Here is a 20,305-nt window from a genome sequence, read left to right on the forward strand (position 1 = left end):
GCAACGAAGCTGGTGAAGGGTCTGGAGCACATGGGAGTGGCTGAGGGAACTGGGGTTGTTTAGTCTGAAGAGGAGGCTGAGGGGAGACCTCATCGCCCTCTACAACTACCTGAAAGGAGGTTGCAGAGAACTGGGGATGAGTCTCTTTAACAAAGTAATAAGTGATAGGACAAGAGGTAATGGCCTCAAGTTGCACCAGGGAAGGTTTAGACTGGATATTAGGAAGCATTTCTTTACAGAATGGGTTGTTAGGCATTGGAATGGGCTGCCCAGGGAGGTGTTTAAGAGTCGGGTCAACATAGCGCTGAGGGATATGGTGTAGTTGGGAACTGTCAGTGTTAGATTAATTGTTGGACTAGATGATCTTCAAGGTCTTTTGCAACCTAGACAATTCTGTGATTCTGTAATTAGATGAAATAGTAGTTTTTGATCATTCTTACATTAGAATTCAGGACTCCACAGGCAGAAAATCTTCAGTGACAGTTTTCCATTTCTAGAACTCTCCTTCTGGTTCTGCCTGAAGCTGAAATAATCAATAAGAAAGATCTGTGCAAGATTAATCTGCGCAGACAGGTATTCATATTGGACTTGGTGGTATGAGAAACCAGAAGATAAATTTGGATGGGTAGCACAACAGTGTCCACTAATGCAGTCCGCAGTAGGATATACACTGTTTCTTTGGTGTTTTCCATTATATGTTCTAGAGTCTTTTATTTCTGGTTTTTTGTTACTAAAAATATTCATATTCCCTGACATACATTGACTATGACAAAAATTATATTGACCTATAGGGAATCTGTGTGCATGAGCAAGGATGAATTTTTTTGTCACAGACTGGAAACACAGATGATTTGGGGCTCAGAGGTTTATTAATTATCACAGGTGATATGGTCTTGATGAACTTATGTAACATCAAGTTTTGAGAATAACTTCTTTCTGTCATAAGTAAATGGTAACACAGGAATGAAGTTATGTTAGCCTAGGCAGTTTGTATTCTCCACATCTGAACTTTGGCACTTCAGCATCCACTTACGGGCAAGTCTGAGAAGCTGAGTAGGATTGTGTCGCACAGCGCAGGGCCTGGCTGGATGACTGGCAGCCTTGAATTCATGGCTTCACCTGAGGCATTAATGTCGTCGTTCTTGTAGCTCTTTCAGTCCTGCTTTCTGGAGTACAGTGGTAATTCTAGTGATTAAGTCTTGTAGTTTGTTCTCTCTTTTGACCTGTCACCATTCGTAGTAATCTGTAAAAGGAGAAAAGTCTGCTGTAGCTGAGCTGTATCACTCACAAACCTCTTTCTTCTTTTCCACTACTATCTCTCTTTTCCCCCCTCCCTCTTGCGTGTCTCCTTATACCAGTACAATAAATGCACGCTGTAGTAACCCACAAGTAAAAAACACAGTCTTGAACCATGAAGCACATAAAATTTAAGTTGGGAATAATGCTCAGTACTATAATATAGAAATATTAATTTTCCCAGAAACAAAGTGATATACTACTCAGTTTGTGAGGCTTGCCAGAGGTACTTTCAAATAAACCAACAATCACTGGCAATCTGTGAGGAAGGAGAAGTGTGTGCATGTGTATGGGGATGGACAAAGTGGGAAGAAAACTAGTCCCACATTTATTTATTTATTTATTTGTTGGTTCAGGGGAGAGAAAGTTTCCTGCTGTCTTAGCTCCCCCTCCTGGCGGTCAGGAATTGGGCTCTGTCATGTTCCTGTTGACTGACAAGAACCCGTACACGACCCAAATTTCCAAAGACAAAGCTTGTGTTGGTTATAATATCATGCCTTTTCAAAAGGGATTTCCTGAAGCCTGCATCCTTATGGGAAATGTGTCTGCTTAATAACTTGCAGGAATGTAGCTGGAAAGAGATGAAAGGCTTGGAGGAGTGCAAGGTTAGAGAAGAGCAAGGGGGAGAAGGATGGCAAATGACGTCCTTACACCCATTGTTGCAAGATATACCACTCTCTAAACTTTCTCCTGCCTCTGCCAAGGCAGATCCAAATCCCTTTCACTTGCCTCCAGCAGGCTGCCTGATCTGAGCTACTGAGAATAATTAGAAGTGCAAATTGAGAGGCAAAACCAGAAACGTCCCAATCAGAGCAGAAAAGAATATGAGGGAAGAGCTCATTTATGTACATTTGCTGAATCATTTTGCTAACAGTATTGCAAAGGCAATAATGTATTTCTCTGCCAAAATCTGTCCATATAGACTTAATAGTGTACAGAGACACTTTAAGGTTTCCTTCCAGTGCTAGCTACCGATCATTATCCTGACATCAATATTCACTTTAGAAGAGGGCACCAAGGATGGTTTCTTCTGTTCCTCTTCACCTCTTTTTCTTCCTTCTTACCTCTTCTTACATAATACACACCCATAACTATGAAACAGCCACAGCAGCAAGCACACAAAAGGGCTTCCTGTACAAGCATTTTGGTTCCTTTGGGTCATTTTCCCTGTGCCTTTGATGCAGAGATTATAGCCTCATATTAAATTTTGAATGCGATGTTCAAACCCAAGTAACTCATAGAGAAACATATACAATAAGCCATCACCTAAGGCTTCGAAGCAGTTAAAAAAAATCAGGTTGTTCATTCATGTGTAGATGTGAACTTTACTTATGTGCAAAAAAAGGATTTGTCAGTATTATTCCATAATTATTTTTGTTACCAGGTGACAGAAATACAGGGACATTTTTCTTAAGCACTAGGAACTCTGTACCACGTTTCAGAGGAATAGAATTATATTTGTTTTCTGGTTGTCATTCAATTCCAGACATAATAGCTTTGTAGTTACTGTATATTATAATTCTGTAGAGTAAGATTATGACTTGATTATGACCTTGGTCTGCAGTAAAGCCAAGAAAATTTATGCCAAATGGTTTTGTGCTAAATGAGAGTCACTGACTGGTAGTAGTGAAAAGAGTAGATATGACCATTTGGTTTTGGTTTTGCTTGCCTTTCAATTTATGGTGTATGACAGTCGGGCTCAGATAAATGGATGAACTGCTAGGAAAATTGGTGCTGAGTGATTAGAATATCAGAGAAAAAAACTTGTATTCCTAGAACCTATTTTTGATTATTTTCTGGATTCCTTGAAGGAAAAAATAGCCAAACATTGTTAATTTTATTCCTTCTAAAACATTAATAGCCTTAATATAAAACATGGGAAGACTAATGAAGACAGACAACCTGGCTTCAGGAGCACAACAAAACTCCTGTGCTTATAACATAGGGCTGTAAGTATTTATATGCAGGGTGTGCTCCATATGCTATCTCCTCCCTTTATTCTCTGTTATCTCCCTTGAACATTAATAGGTTCTCAGGGAGCCACAGGGACTTTGACGCTATGCCTGGGACTGGATATTTGGAAGACCTGCAGCATGAAAGGTGGGGAGGACGGCCCTGACGGCAGCTTTGGATCTTCTTTAGACACCATAGACACAGCCACTGAGGCAATACTGGTCATTGAGGTAGAAAAGAGTTCCATAAGCAGTCTGCTGTTGGGATTTTTTCCCTAGCTACCACGAAACTATGATTGAGTGACATTTTCAGTAATGTATTAATTATAGAAACATATTTGGTTTTTGCAGCTAAATTATGTCATGGCTATGCACAAAGGGTGAATAAAACTTGAAGTTGTGTGGAAAATTCTGACCAGTGAATGGGAGACTAATAAAATCTTCACCTTCCCAACTTGCAGCCAGATATTTCAGACTTTAAAAACCTTTAATCAAAATATCTTAAAGAAGTTGTTCAGATCCAGTGTTGAACAAAAGCAAATTTGAAATTTGTATCCAGTACACAAAGCCATAGTTGTTCTTCTCCAGCTAACATTAGTCATGCCAGAAGGGAATTTAAATAAGGAAGGTTTGAAAAAAGGCAGTGAGATAAAAATGTTGATTAGAAACACCTCTTAAGATATGAAAAGGAACATTTCCATTGATATCAGGAACTCAGGCCACTAAGCCTAATTTTCAGACATGGCCACCTAAAACTTTTGCATATGTTCTCATCTATTTCAATGTGCTTTTCTCAACTTTATTATATCATTCCCTAAATCCTAATGGGATTTAATAACCTGGCTGCAGTAAGACAGGAAATGTCCTAGACACTTGGAAGACGTGGCCTGTGCTCCAAGGAGGATATAGTGAGAAATAATAGAAATCAAGTGTACAGGGTAAGGAAATAGAAACAAAAATGACCAAGGTGATGATGGGCAGATGGGTTATTATTGAGGCATTTTCTTGGTTTCTTTAATTTTAAGTTAATCACGACAAGATTCCCTTACCCTCATCTTCTCTTCCTAGATTGGTATTTAGAGCTTTCCGGCTTCACAATAAGCAAAGTAACTGCGACCTATAGTTTATGAGTCAATTCCCAAGATTTACAATCATGAAAGCTAAAGAGTGCCCTTAATTCCTTCACTTCCAGAATTCTACTTCTGCAAATGATCAGTTCATTTGAAGAGACACTCAGTTCAGTTTTTGTAAGAATATTGAAAACAGAGAGCTTGCTTTAGGAAGCCAACATGGCAGGGATGGAGAGAAAGCTGTTACTCTACCTGCCTTCAGTTTTGGCAATTTATTAAAGAATAAACTCTTTCAGCTTTTCCAGCCTTCTGGAATTTGCAGAGGATGTTTTCCTTCACAGAGTGTCTTTTTTAAATCAAGTAGGTTGTTCAACTCTTCAATCTTTTTAATGCCTTTGGGGAAGAGACTTCTAACACAGGGACACAACTCACTTTTGCGTTAGGGTCTCTGAGATTTGCTGAAAAATGCTGCACCTATGACCACTACTACGAGTTATTATCAAACGGTTGTAAAAGACTACTGAGGTAAAGCTTTTCCCAAAAAATGTATTTAAACACATTCAGTTGTATCCTTGCTTCCTCGTTCCTTCCCTCTGTCACACCACAGTCAACCCTGAAGTCATAAATATCTAATTAGATTTGTCCTTGTTCTCTTGCTTAACACAATCAACAGTAGTTACCAATGCATATTTTCTGTACTAAGTTTTATAATACCAGTTTATTAAGGACTGATAGCTGGAGATTAGGATACTGGCATTAATAAAAGGACTTGACTCCCTTTATGCCATCATAACGGGAGAAAACAGTAGGAAAGCTTTAACAGATTCCTAAGGGCAAAATCTGTGTAATGATAGAAAGGAGATGAACTTCAGAGTGCCAGCTTGCAAAGTGCTGATATGCTTAAGTGACTGTCCAGTCACAGATCTTTTACTTGCAATATCTAATGAGAAGTGTTGTGTGTTTCACCCAATTTTCTGGAATCATTACTGAAATGTTTTGTTCAGGTGCCACATTTGCATAGGTGAGAGGTACTCTAGGCAGAGTTCTAGAATAAGGTGAATGCATAGATCAGTTTTAATATGATGTTCCCTCCTTAGGACATTCCCAGCAAACCAGGAGCTGCAGCTGACTGTGGCATTATGTCTTCATCTGGGCTTTCTATCATACTCAGGAGCCAAATAAAACCTAATCATCAATTGGACTTAGAATTGAAAGAGAGCTCAGTGCAGGGTATTGGCCCTGTTAGGAGGTATAGACTCTCTCTCACCAGTGATGGGAAGGGAGTGAGAGAACCACTATTATTACTCTGTGTGGTCCCAAGCATCTCAGAGGAGGCTCTGCATATCCTTTCCTATTTTAAAAAGACAGTGTCATGACAGATCAGAGCAGTATGATCTAGATGGGAGCCAGGCCATATTAAAGGCAGATAAACTGTCACACTTAGGCTCATGTTAAAATGTAATCCTGTTAGAGTTTCTCTACAGTATCACGTCATCTTACATAATTGAAAAGAAACCACTCTTGACTGAAATATGCCCGCGAGAGAGAAAACCGTGAACAGTGGGGTAGCTAATCTTAGTTACACACAACATGCAGTATAGGCTGCATTACAGTATACATACATTTACCATTTTAATTCATAATGATAAGCTACAGGACTTTTCATGGTCTCATTTTTTATCTCCATCTGTTCTATCCTTGAGGCTGATACCTGATGATGCTCCAAATAAATATAGTAATCTACAAGAGCAAGGTTGCAAGGTTATAACAGTTTGACACCCGAAGAATCTTTCTATACTGCCAGTCCATGGGGTTCCCAAAACCAGCATCTGGGACATGTTATAAACTGCACAGCTGTAACAGAAGAACAAGCTTTCATACACCTCTGAATTACATTTCTTTCTGAAATGCCTGGATGGTGTTTAAACTGCTTAAATAAAGGAAAAAATATTTTAAAACATAGTTTCTGTTCACTGAAATTAAGGAAAAAATATTTTTAAACATGGTTTCTGTTCACTGAAATTCTATTTTCCTGAAGTCCCAGCCACTGAGTTTTGATCTGGGCAAACAAAATCTGTAAAAATATTGTGCTTATGTAACTGCAATTCAGGACTCTGAGATCTACACATGCATGGTACTTGCCAAGGTTTATATCCTTCATTAGGTTCAAGTATGTAAAATGCAGCATTTTTTTTTCAGTCATTGGAAACAACATATAACAAGAGAAGGTAACGTCACACAATACAGTATCTCTCATTGCATGCATTACAGAGTTAAATTGTTTGGTTATAGATCTGAAAAATAAATAGTAGCTGGGAATGTAAAAGTTAAAAAGTACACTTAGAAGCTGAAAACGTACAATAGAGAACTCATCTATACTAAAGCTAACAAATTTGTTTATGTAGCCATTCACAGACAAATGTGTAGCAGAATTAAAAGGAGTATCTAGCCTTTATGGTTTCAAAGAAAGTGCTCTCCTGCAAAACTGCTGTAGTTTGAGCTGACATCCTAAAACAATAACTTAGCAGATGTGAGCCTGTTTCATTTAGTGGAAAGCTAATTCTGAAGTCTGTTGACAGCACAGTTCACATCAGAAACAACATCAAGATGAGAGTTCTAGCAAATACATGCCTTACAGCAGGATATTTTGTATTTGTGGATTACCATACTTATTTAAAAGACTCTCCTCATAAGTAGCTAATTCACTGTGGTGAGGTGTAATAATCTGGCAGTGTGCATTAAGTTGGAGAATATACATAATGGCATTACAAAAATAGAAGCAGAACATTCCAGAGTCTGGTAGGAAATGAAAAAAACATAGAGTGTGATTAAATAATACGGCCCAGAGCCTACTCTGTCAGACATCAGTGAATAGCATTCATTGAAGTCAGTGGTTCTGCAAAAGAAAGAAAGTACCTGAGCAAAAATTTCCAGTTAAATGGTTTAGTTTTAGGTTTGCAAAATGTTTTAGTTTTAGGATTTGAAACAGACTGTGAGAGGACAAAGACTGGAGGTACAATGTGCCATCACAAGTGATAGGCCTAGCCTTCACTGAAGTCACTGAAAGTCCTTCAATCACTGCAATGACTTTGCATCAAATCTATTTCAAGACTATTTAACAGTAATATTAAACTAATGTTTAATATTAATGTCTTTTTTCTCCAGAAAGCCATAAAGAGCACAGCCTTAGAATAGTCTTCCAGTGGCCTTGATCTTCCCTATTAAACATTTCATGCTATTCAGCTTTTTCTTTTCTCTTTTCTTTTACAGGCAGGCCAGATCTGGCAGATAGCTGATATGAGGACTTTGCTGACTTCAGAAAGCTGAGTGTAACACCAACAGACTTCACTGAAAAGAGATATTATCCCTCCAAGCAACTCATACACAGAAAACTTTTGGTAGCTTTAAATTAACCTGTTGCTCACCTGCAAAGATAAGGCTATTGTTTCTTTCAGCACACATGGAGGAAGGCAACAAACTTTGTAACCCTGGCTAATAAGACTGTGGCTTTCTTATCAAAAGTAGGAGGTAGGCCAATTATAAAAGGATTATTTTATACTTAACCTCCAGGACTTTAACTCTGGCCTGAACACTGGACATAAATAGAAGCCAATTTTAATGACCTGAGATTTTGCTACCCGCGCTTTATTATTGTTATCAGTTCTTTACCACTTTGGTACTTTATTTCTTTAAATTAGAAATGGGTTCGTGGACAAGAATGTGGCCCACAGATTGGGCTGTTCTCATGAAATCATGGCTTATCTTTTCCCTGGGGCTTTACATGCAGGTCTCCAAAACTTTGGCCTGCCCAAAAGTGTGCCGCTGTGATCGAAACTTTGTCTACTGTAATGAGCGAAGCTTGACCTCAGTGCCTCTTGGGATACCAGAGGGTGTAACCGTCCTCTACCTCCATAATAACCAAATTAATAATGCTGGATTTCCTGCAGAGTTGCACAACGTCCAGTCTGTGCACACAGTCTACCTGTATGGCAACCAATTGGATGAATTCCCCATGAACCTGCCCAAGAATGTCAGGGTTCTCCACCTGCAGGAAAACAACATTCAGACCATTTCTCGAGCTGCCCTTGCTCAGCTTTTGAAGCTGGAAGAGCTGCACCTGGATGACAACTCCATCTCCACTGTTGGTGTTGAGGATGGGGCATTCCGGGAAGCCATCAGCCTCAAGCTTCTGTTCTTGTCCAAGAATCACTTAAGCAGTGTACCAGTAGGCCTTCCAGTGGACTTACAAGAACTTCGAGTAGACGAAAACCGAATTGCTGTCATTTCAGACCTGGCCTTCCAGAATCTTACAAGTCTTGAGCGTCTGATTGTGGATGGCAATCTGCTTACTAATAAAGGCATAGCTGAAGGCACCTTCAGCCACCTCTCCAAGCTCAAGGAATTCTCAATAGTGAGGAATTCACTGACCTACCCTCCTCCTGATCTTCCAGGTACACATCTGCTAAGGCTCTACTTGCAGGACAACCAGATAACCCATATACCACTTACAGCCTTTTCAAACCTCCACAAGCTGGAACGTCTTGATATTTCCAACAATCAACTCCGGATGTTGGTAAAGGGGGTATTTGATAATCTCCACAACCTGAGGCAACTCACTGTAAGGAATAATCCCTGGTTGTGTGACTGCAGTATTAAGTGGGTAACTGAATGGCTCAAATTTATTCCTGCTTCCATCAATGTACGGGGTTTTATGTGCCAGGGACCAGAGCAGGTCCGAGGTATGGCAGTCAGGGAGCTCAATATGAATATGTTATCATGCCCCACCACCACTCCTGGTCTGCCACTTATCATCACCCCAGTCCCAGCTACAGCCATGCCAACTACATTAGTTCCCATCTCATCAGTTCCTCCCCCAAGTAGCAGATATAATCCTCTCACTCCCACCATAGCCTCACTCCCCACTGTGCCTGTCAGGGAGGACAGAGAAAGGGTGACACCTCCTATATCTGAACGGATTCAACTCTCCATCCATTTTGTGAATGACACTTGCATCCAAGTTAACTGGATGTCTCTTTTTACCGTGATGGCATATAAACTCACATGGGTTAAAATGGGCCGTAGTCTGGTAGGAGGAATTGTTCAGGAACGAATAGTTAGTGGTGAGAAGCAACACTTAAATTTGGTAAATCTGGAGCCCAAATCCACCTATCGGATTTGTTTAGTTCCACTGGATACTTACAACAATTACCGAACTGGAGAAGACACTGTCTGTTCAGAAGCTACAACCAAGGCTTCCTTTTTGAGCAATGGCAGCAACATCCCCTCCAGCCACGAGCAGACAACTTCTCAGAACCTGGGTTCCCCATTTCTGCTGGCAGGGTTAATTGGGGGTGCAGTGATATTTGTCCTTGTGGTCCTGCTCAGCATTTTTTGCTGGCACATGCACAAAAAAGGGCGTTACACCTCCCAGAAGTGGAAATATAACCGGGGCCGTCGGAAAGACGACTACTGCGAGGCAGGGACCAAGAAGGACAACTCCATCCTGGAGATGACGGAAACCAGCTTCCAGATTGTCTCCTTAAATAATGATCAGCTCCTTAAAGGAGATTTTAGACTGCAGCCCATTTATACCCCAAATGGGGGCATTAACTACACAGACTGCCACATCCCCAACAACATGCGATACTGCAACAGCAATGTCTCAGACCTGGAGCACTGTCATACGTGATAGTGAGGGAAGATGGGGGTGTCTAGGACAAAGAGAAAAAACTCTGGAAAAAATAACCCCCCAACAACAATGAAAAAATTACATTTGATAAATGTTACACAGATGCATTTATGCATTTGAATACTCTGTAATTTATACGGTGTACTATATAATGGGATTTAAAAAAAGTGCTATCTTTTCTATTTCAAGTTAATTGCAAATGGTTTTGTAACTCTTTGCTTTTTAAATCTTTAAAAAATATTGCTAAGTACTGTACAGGGTTGTAGAATAAGAACCCAATGTCATGGCGAAGGAAAGAATGACTCATTCTTCAAACATTAACCACTTTGCTGTCGAAGCTGTCTGAGGGGTGTTAAGTTTCTAGGTGTCCTGTAGTACAGGAAAATAAGTGCATATTAAAACAGGATCACTAGGAATGGACAGAAGCAATTCAGATAAAATGGATACAACCCTTCTCACTTGAACCAGGCAGTTGCTGTTGAGCTTCAAACAAATGGAAATACTTCCATTCCCCTTTGTCAGTTCTGCATTTCCTACCTCCAACTGAAAGCTGGAGTTCTGAGTGCTACCAAAAAGGCTAGTTGCTTGTTTGATTACTTTTCTCCCAATATACTTGGAATAGGAAAGGTAGACAAAGCTCAGTGTCTAACTCAAAGTGACCTTGATTCCTATTTGCAAAAGCTACTCTGAAAATGTCCCCCAATATTATATACTTTTATAATAGAAACTGTTCCTGTTTTTCATTTTGATTAAGAAGCTTTAGGCATTCTCTGACCCTTCGCAGTGGGAGATGAAGGTTATCAGTATGTAACAGATAGCTGTCATTAAGTTGGACCTCTCCTTAATAGAGCAGCATTTGTTGACACAGCATGTTCAGGTAAAGCCTGAATGACAGAAATTCTGAGTGCTCCCAGCTCTATAGTATTCATGTAGAATCTGGAATCTAAAAATGTAAATTGCTGAAAACATGACCCAAAATATGATGCTAATGAAAAGGTTGCTATTGACTTCTATGTTTCAAGTTGTTTGATTTAGGGATCTGAGTTATGTTCAGTATGGAGAAGTAGGAAAAAAAGACCAACAAATAGAGAAAAAAATTAGAAAAGTCTTTTAAAAAATTATTTATTATTGGAAAGGCCTCCGGGCCTATTGTGAACTGAAATATGTTCAGCAGGGAAAATCACATATAAATCCTGGTTGGGGTGGGGTTTTTTCCCCATTCAAGTATACAGTGACAGACATTAACTAAGCATTTGATTAGCTGAGGAATTTTGAGAACACTGTCCCTCTGAATTACCATTCTTTTATCTTAAGCTTTTGGAGCTTTTCCACAATGATCTGTGCTTTAAAAGCAGTAGGTAGGCTTAGAATTTGTTTTTTTTATTCCCTCAAATTCTTTAGCTGGAATACCTTCTGAGTCCTTGAGCTTTACATGCAGTATGTGAAACATCATGTTTGTATTAAAACTATGATGCTGCTTTCAAAATTATATAATGTTTCAGCCACTCCATTGACTCTGTGACTGCCAAGAACTCTGGCTTTCTTGCCAGCTCAGTGGTGGAATCTAATTCTTCCTTTCTTTCAGTTTGCTTGTTTTTTAATCAGGCTCACTTTCTCCTGAGCTTGGGGACAAGCAAAAGTTCACAACAAAGAGAAAAAAAAAGAGAGACAAAACTTTCCTGAGGGAGTAGGGAACCAAAGAGAAAACATTTTAGTGACCAACTAGGGACAAGAAGAAGCTATTAGAGCTGGATTGGAAGTAAAGGCTGAAGAACTTTCACTGTGGAATGCTTAGACTTTTCACTTTATGAGGCTGCTTATGTTGGGAGAGAGGGTTTTAATCCTTTCCTTTGCTCATTTCACTCAACCCATTCTTGAAACCCAGCAGTCTATGAGTGTGCAGTTTCTGCAATTCAAATGGCATGATAACACTCATTTTCTGCAATGGCAAAATAAATCCAGTTATGATTGATGGCAAAGTACAATCATTGTAAAAGGAACTGCATCCTCACCCCAACGACATTTATAGTCACATTTTGAAATTCCACTCTATATTCTGTATATTTGCTCTTTTCTCCAGCTATAACAGGTATTTTAGGCAACCTGTGTGGCTACTGTAATAGTTAAGTCACTGAAATTTTGTTGAATAAAAGGCTGCCATATGATTTCAAATGGTGTAATTATAGGTAGACACGTCTATGCAAAGTGTTTTTTTTCTGTGACCCATTTACTGAAGATTATGATGAAAAGGTTGATTGATACCTTTGTTTTGTTTCTTTAATGTTTTAGGCACCAAAGCCCACAAGACAAGCAGCAAATAGTTGTGCTTCTGCACGCTTCCATTGCATGCTGGAGTTTGTTTGAAATTAAATAGAGTCAGAGATTTCCATTGGGTGTGAATGTAATATTTAATTTCACTGAAATAACTAGCTATGTTTGATTTCAAAAGGCATCCTTTGAAAGTATGCGCTTACTAGAATTTCGTACTTCAGTGACTGATGATGGAGGAACATTTGTCCTCCTTGATGAACATCTTCTGTTCTAGGCCTCAGGATACCATAGTTTCAAGATGAGCTAGGCGCCTTATATGTAGCAAATTACTTATTCAGGGAGTTCAGCCATACTGCAGGTGAATGATCCACAAGCCCAAACTGACAACAAATATGGTTACTGTCCTAATAGGGTGAAAACGAAAGACATTCACAAACTGTTCATTTTGATCTTGGATGATGAAATGTTTGTATCTATCTGTGAACTATTACTCATTTACCTAGATCAAAAATCAGAATGATATTAAAGATAGCATAGTTTATGCTTCTTTTCAGTATGAAGAATAATATATATATTGGTATGGGATACTGACAGTTTCTTTTATATAAATGCTCTTCTGAAAAAAGGTAGCAAACCACTTATAACAAAATTTGTGCATAGAACTGGGACTATTACCTAAAAAAAATTCACAGTGGTAGTCAACTGAAAGGTCATATGTTTCATTTGATGAATGTTTCTCCCAATTCTGGTTGCTATCCAGCTGTGAAAGAGTTAATGTATTTCAACCTACAACACAGTTTGGGACTTTTCAAAGTGCCAGTCACAAAAACAGCTGAGACATCATTTCAGGTCACATCTAGATAAGTACATAATGGGGAATTTTCACTAGCTATGTATTCAGAAAAAGAGTTAAAAATGGACAATGGTCTTTTGCCTATGTAAAGTTTAAGATTAGGTTTTCCCTTGGGCTTCATAAAAATGGGGTCATCTTCACTTAGTGCAAATATCTGACCAGAGATACTAACTAAAGGCTGTAGAGCAGAAGCCCCAAATGTGTCCATATGCAACTCATCCAAAGTGTTTACTTCCAGGTCCTGATTTGAACAGGTTCATTGGACCTGGGGGCCAATGAGTGGTTTACAGACAAAATCTCACCCATCTTCCATTGTACACTGCTAAGACCTGACATAAATGTACAGAAAAGTTTGGTGAGTGAAATAAGAGTTTAAGTGAAATTATGTTAAAGCAGTATCACAACACTGCTGTGCCCAGTGCTTGGGTTCCTTCTGAAAACTTATTTATTACAAGACCATGTTGTCACAGATTCTGTCACTATAACAAGTGCTCCTTGCATGTACCTTGCTAGCAAAAACAAACAGCTGATGAATGCATGGACTTTGTGTTGACAGCTTCTTATTGGAGACATTATTTTTGAATTTCTTTATAAGAATATTTAGGGATTGGGTTACTTTGGACTGAAAAGATATTAGCAGTTTTCCCTGTAAGCCAGTAAAGGACTACAATGAATGTCACATAAAACAGAAAAATGAAGTAGCATATGCTATTTGCTACTAGAGTAGTTTAACTATATTTTTCTCTCAATCATTTTCTCTTTTCATGAGAGAAAATTTCTCCCTCTGCAAATGTATCAATTTTAATTTTGCAAGCAAAAGAACTTTATACATATTGTATTGTTACGGTTTTAAGGGTCTACATAAGGCACTTTATTAATGATGTTGAAGTGAAAGTTCAGTCTCAGCTTTTGACAGTGAAGTGGTTAATTCCCATTGAATTCTCCATTTATAGTATTTCTTCACCTTAAATTTAACATGGAGATATTAAAGTTTTTTCTTTAGAACATGAGAATAATGGTTTTACTCGATGACTTTCCAGCACAGTGGAAAAACAAAACAGAAATGAGTGCCAAAACCAAAAGTTAATGGCTCTGAGCCTCATCAAATCCTGCCTGATGCTCTCTTCTAAACACAGAGATAATCTTAGGAAGCTGATGATCACTCCTTGCCTGAACTCTACTGAACAGGGCACTTTGTATCCCAGATGATACTACAGGCAATATTGAAGCATTTGGCATTAAACTTTTGTACAGCAGTGAATGTCTTGCTCTTTAAAAGGACGCTGGCTAGTAGTCCATCTGGAAAACTAGTACAAAAGAGATTTGGCAAGCTTTTATTATACTGGGGGTCTGTGGAAATGTGCCTCATAAGAGCTGAATTCTGATCGTCTCAGAAACAGATAAGCTACTAACAAATTGTTATCATCACTTGGTCCCAAATATCTGAAGATGATCTTTCATAAAATTGATTTTAACTGAGACATGCACACTTGATTCTGTTCTGTGTTTAGTATACTTTCTATCTTTAACATGGAAAAATAGATGGTTTGAAGTCTGCATTATCTGTTTTCTGCAATCTACCATGTTGCACGCATTGTTAACTTCAAAACTTCACTATACACTATATATTATCTTGTTGACATATTCAGTAAAGAGTTATTTAAAAAATACAACAATCCTGCTGTATTTATATGAGCAAGTTAATTAAAATAAGGATGTGATTATCTGAAAGGGAAAACAGAAAAACAAAAATATCAATCTTCTGTACTTTCATTCCTGGAAATATTTTCAAATGTTCTACTGTATGTCCACCCTCTCTTCAGATTCTAAAAGGCAAATATTTTAATCTTCTGTCTCTCAAAGAGTTAAACCATTTGTTATTTCAATTTCTCAGATTTAATCTTATCTTTAAAACATTATCTCATTTTGATATGCATATAGGAAAGCACTGTAAAACAAGAACAGATTGTATTCCAGTGTTTGCAATTAATAGGTACGTTTAAGCAGCTACACACTTCTGTAACATATGTATGTGGAAGCTGTGACCCATTATATGCTTAGTCATTTGATAAATGCATTTGACATTCATCCTTGACAATCTTAAACCTGCCTTTTACCTATTATTATTTAATCTGTTTCTTTGAAATGAAATGTGATTTTTTTTCCAATTCTCCCTTCAAAATTGTTCTTGAATTTGCAGAATGCACAACATCCAGATATAGGCCTTAATAAATTTTTGTATATCTCATACCTAACATATATGGTAATATATACAGCATATATAAAGAGATGTTTTAGCTACTTAGAAATGAAAATTACCCCTTTTCTAGCTGCATATACAAGAACCAATTTTTGGCTTTGCCAGAACCTGAAATATTGAATGTTACAAGCTGTATCACTTCAAAACTTAGAAATGTAATATTGCTGAGTGTCACAATTCCTCTATAAATTACCTTATTCTCTGTTTTAACCCTGAATATCAAGTAAAACTACCAAGAGCTGCTGTGTAATACATCCACATCCAGGCCACCCCCTTAATATGCTTCCCTGAACTTGATGTTTCGTCTGAGCCAGATCAGACCTTGGTAACTAAATCTTCTTGCCTTACCACAGGAAGGTGGACAACAGAGGTAAAGTAAATGATTAACAGATCATCACATTGTGATCATTTATGTATTTTTGGCAAAAATAATGGCTTCATCATTTTCAATCGATGATTTTGTTTTCTCAAAAAAAAAGTTGACAAACTGACTACTTCATCAGATGATCTTTTAATAACTACAAATTATTAATAGTAGGAGAGATCAATCAATATTTACTTTTTATAGTTCTAAGCTCAGTTATCGAGCTGTTCACACACATGTGCGTGTGTGTATAAATTCCTGGGGTTGTGTATAGAGGGTTTAGTTACAAGGAACTCCAAAAGCAAGCACACAGAGGAGTATTTTTCATTATTGTTCAGTCAACATTTTTCAGTATTTCACTATAAAAACAGTTCTATCTAAGAGCACTTACAGTGCCACATGGAGAAACTGCATTTGGTCATTAAAGTATGAAACAAACAATTCTACTTCAAGTGCCACTGTCAGTAAAGGTTCAAACTAAAAATCACTAAAATACTTCTATTACTCAGGTAGAGACTTGGTGAATTTTTTAACAATAATTTGCATTCCTAAAACAAGTTAGTACACTTTTACGGTGAAATCCTGACCCCACTGATTTCAACTATAAATCATGATAATTTATGAATAATACATATTTCAGAAGGATTATTAAAAACATCCAGTTTGGCACATTGTATAATATGTCACACTATACATCACCAAATGAAATACATCAACTGAGTAAGGCAATAGACCTGTGTATCAGTTTTGAAAAACTACAGGAGCAGTGAAATAAACTTTACAGAAAATACAAGGAGAGAGAAATATGTACTGAGCAACATTGTCTAATGTAAAGTCACACAAGATACGGACATTTAAAGCCACAAACAGGCCACTGAGCATAGCAAGAATGTTCTTTTACACATAAATGCACACACACTTTCTGCTTACAACTCTGTATTATGGCTAGGTGACTGAAAAAATGCATGTATGAATATTAAGAGTGTATAGCATAGTTGCACTTTGGTGGGGACAACTTACACTGAATAAGTAGAATCTTGACTGTGCACTGAGTCTATTACTTTTCTCTGTATCAAAAGGATTCATATACAGAAGGAAGTAACAAAAGAAGAACAAAAGTCATGCTGATTACACTATCTTGTTTTTCTAAGTGTGGAACACCTTGAAGAATGAAGACAGTGTATAAACTATTAATGAAAATCCAACTCAAATGCATGTGTGTGTTTACAACTTTAACATGCTCTGTGAAAAAGCGAAGTCCCTGTGGTGAATACTAGTCAGAGTGCTAAGCTGAACATGACCATTCTTGAAAAGCACAATTGCCAGAAAGATTCTGTTAAAATGGTGTATTTCTTGAGTGAAATCAGTATTTCCACTCCTATAGATTTTGAGCAGGTGATCACACAGATAAATAAAATTCTTTGTGATGAGGATTGGAACAATGTGTCTAAAAAGATACTCCTCTTTACCGATATTTTATGGACATGAAGGACACATGCATATGCTCTATACATATACATTTGTGACACAATTTTAAATATCCTTTACAATTTTCAGACTCTTCAGATGAGATTCACTTCTAACACATGTACAATATTCCAAAACATTTAAATCCTCAGAAATGACTGGAATGCCTTTCAATTAAAAGAATCAAGGAAATGTGATAAAATGAGTAATTACAGAAAGTGCACAGTACTTTCTTAAAGCTTTAGCTGTGGTTGGGAAAAAAAAAAAAAAAAAAAGACAACCGTTAAACCAGAATAGCTTTGTATTCCTATTTAGTTGATAAGACCTTCCAAATTGTAGCACACTCACTTGAATGTCAAACTTTGTTTTGACGTGAAAGTCAAATGATTTAAATGACAGTATTGTAAGTTTGACCTCATACACCTTCGCAAACTGGTTTGTGCATTCACAGTTCAGGAACCAACACGTAATTCATTGCTCTCTGACTTACAGTGCGAATGTTAAGAGTTTTTCCCCATTAAAGAAACACGTTAAGAAAATTTAAGAGTTGGTGTGAAGTCAAGTACTGCAGTATATGTTAATGTGAACAATTTCATTTATTCAAGCAGGTCATTAACATGTCTTTGTAATGAGGACCACAGAAGCAAGGCATGCGCACATTAACTCTATGTCATTTTCAAGAAAACCTTTCTCACCAGTACTAGGCACTACTCCTAGCTGACAAAAAGCATGTATGATTTAGAAATATAAACTAATGGAAATCTGAGAAAGGGGAGCTATTCCAAATTATTATAGTTATTCTAATAATATACAGTTGAGTAAGCAATTAAAAAGGTAGTGAAGCTTTTCATTTTAAAGGTCCCTAGCAAGCATATATTTTATTTCCCATTCATAAGAAATGAGTTTTAGGCAGCTTTTCACTTACATCTGCATTGTAGGTTAATTTTGAAGTCAATATTTTCTTTTTTTTTTTTTTTCCTTGATTACAGGGAGTAGCAGTAGGTTCATGGTATTCTCAGGTCTAATTGGTCATGATGTTCATTTGGAAGTCTGTCCATTCACTGATTTACTTTGTCACCTATGAAAAGTTTGAGGGATAGGCTACTTTATGTGTGATACTTACCTTCATAACGAATTTACAGTTAATATATTTCTATAACTTTCTGCTTTGGTTTTGGCTTTCCTTTTTATAATTTGACATTATGAACAAGTGGAAAATGGAGTAAATTTAAAGCAGAGAAAATTAAATTTATTTCCTGCTACATTTATAGCAAGGGTAAGACTGTTTTTTTAGGAGAAGACAAAATTTAAGAATACTGAGTTAAGAAAGAAATTATCTTAAAGAATTTTGCTATCACTTTTAAGTTGAATTAATTATTTTTCAACTTTTAATTACAGTAGTCATGCTGAGAAGTTGAGCTGCGAAGACTGGATAAACTCAGGTTTGTGGTTATAGGAATTTTGTGTTTATAGGTTCAGTTTTACAGATTATTACTAGTAGCTGCACAAAGAGAAGGGGACAAATGTTTCTTCTTCCTTACTCAAGTACATCAGATTCCCTTCTATAGTGATCAAGGAAGAAGACAGCTATTTCACAGAGATCTCCCTCAAAAAAACAAGGTGTCCAGAACAGAAGGAAAATAACTGGTGTCATGGCATTTTTCTTTGCTGACTACAGAAGCTGGCAGATGCAGAGCTGGATCATTTTATGAGGGATGCAGCAAGTTACAGGTGCTCTGCAGCATTATATAGGACCTTTGGTTTGTACAGGACCTTGATAAGGTACCTTCACTAGGTGCATCTTCTTGGAGGTCTGTAACAAAAGGCACAACTCATGCTTATAAAAGCGGGGAATAATCTGAGTTTTATCTTGTTTTGTGGGCCTTTAATTACCATTTCCTGTAAGTCCTGGAGTTCCAGGTACACCATTGTGTTCAAGAAGGAGTGGGTAACAAGGCAAGTTTGGAAGATCACATTTTTGATGACTCATTTTATCAATGCAAATATTAATAAGGTGCCTGCAGACGAAATTCCAAACCATAGCAGATGTGATCATTGCATTAGGCGTCAGATCGGACACTTCTACTTTCAGTTTAGATGTCTATTATTTTCTCCATTATTCCTTGTCTAATTAATTGTTTTCTTAACATTTCTTAACATTTGAAACTAAGTTAGTACTATTGCTTATTTGTCACAATGTAAGGAAAAAGTTTTTACAAAGCCATTATACCTGCAAACTGTGATGAAGATTACCCAGCAAAGATAAGCTACAGAAATGCTGGCAGTCCAGTGAACAATTTGTCATGAAGTGATGATCTTCTAATATGATATGCATTCAAGTTCATACCCAGACTATGAAAAATCCAGAGGCACTAATCTCACAACTTCCTTTGCATTTGCATCAGTTTTTCTACGTCACATCAACCTTCTCTAGCATGACTGGCTTAGAGGACAGATTGCTGCTTGTTGCCTCACACGATAATGTCATTTATAAGTGTTTACATTTAAGATTAAAACAAGAAAAAAAAAAGCTGTTTTCTGATTGCCTGCATTTTTGGGATGCTGTAGTAGTAATTTGCTCTGTATGTGTCGACTGTACTATTTCTTTCTCACCGTTTTTACACACACATAAGACACACACACACAAACATATGCACAAGCACACTGTATTTATACATTTTTTATGTGTATATATATATTTAGATACTCAAACATACACATAAGCATATATATATAGACATATGCTATGTATATCTGTATGTATAAATATGGATTGGGCTAGGTTGAGTCCCATACTGATCTTTTGCTCTGGATTTATGCATCATTTTGGTTGCACTTAAGCTTGTGAGAGATCAAAGATGTAGATTAGCATGTTTTGGGTTTTTTTTTTAAGAACTGTATTGTCAGTATTGGTGAGAGCATCTTTTCAATAATGTATGTGCTTTGGCAGCCTATGCACTAAAACTTGAATAATACAGAGAAGACTAACATAGCTCCTGGAAGTGGATACTATGCACCTTCTGAAATACACATTCCAATGCACAAAGACTATCTGAGGAGTCAGTTCATAGCAGGACTGTTCT

The 20,305-nt window shown here is 37.4% G+C and overlaps 1 protein-coding gene across 3 annotated transcripts in view; it reads left to right on the top strand.

Annotated features, from left to right (window-relative positions):
• The window catches only part of FLRT2 (fibronectin leucine rich transmembrane protein 2), a 68,154-nt gene extending 50,388 nt beyond the window's left edge, over positions 1-17,766 (top strand). For 2 of the 3 annotated variants that reach the window (XM_074824880.1, XM_074824879.1), the window contains exon 2: positions 7,589-17,766. In XM_074824880.1, the coding sequence (XP_074680981.1) occupies positions 8,019-10,007 (1,989 nt within the window). In that variant the 5' untranslated portion in view covers positions 7,589-8,018 and the 3' untranslated portion in view covers positions 10,008-17,766. Of the gene's footprint in view, positions 1-3,324; positions 3,397-7,588 lie in introns of all 3 variants that reach the window. The other variant, XM_074824878.1, reaches the window with a different exon arrangement.
• The last annotated feature ends 2,539 nt before the right edge of the window (positions 17,767-20,305 follow it).

This window comes from Strix aluco, chromosome 4, assembly GCF_031877795.1.
Source record: "Strix aluco isolate bStrAlu1 chromosome 4, bStrAlu1.hap1, whole genome shotgun sequence".
Lineage (NCBI taxonomy): Eukaryota > Metazoa > Chordata > Aves > Strigiformes > Strigidae > Strix > Strix aluco.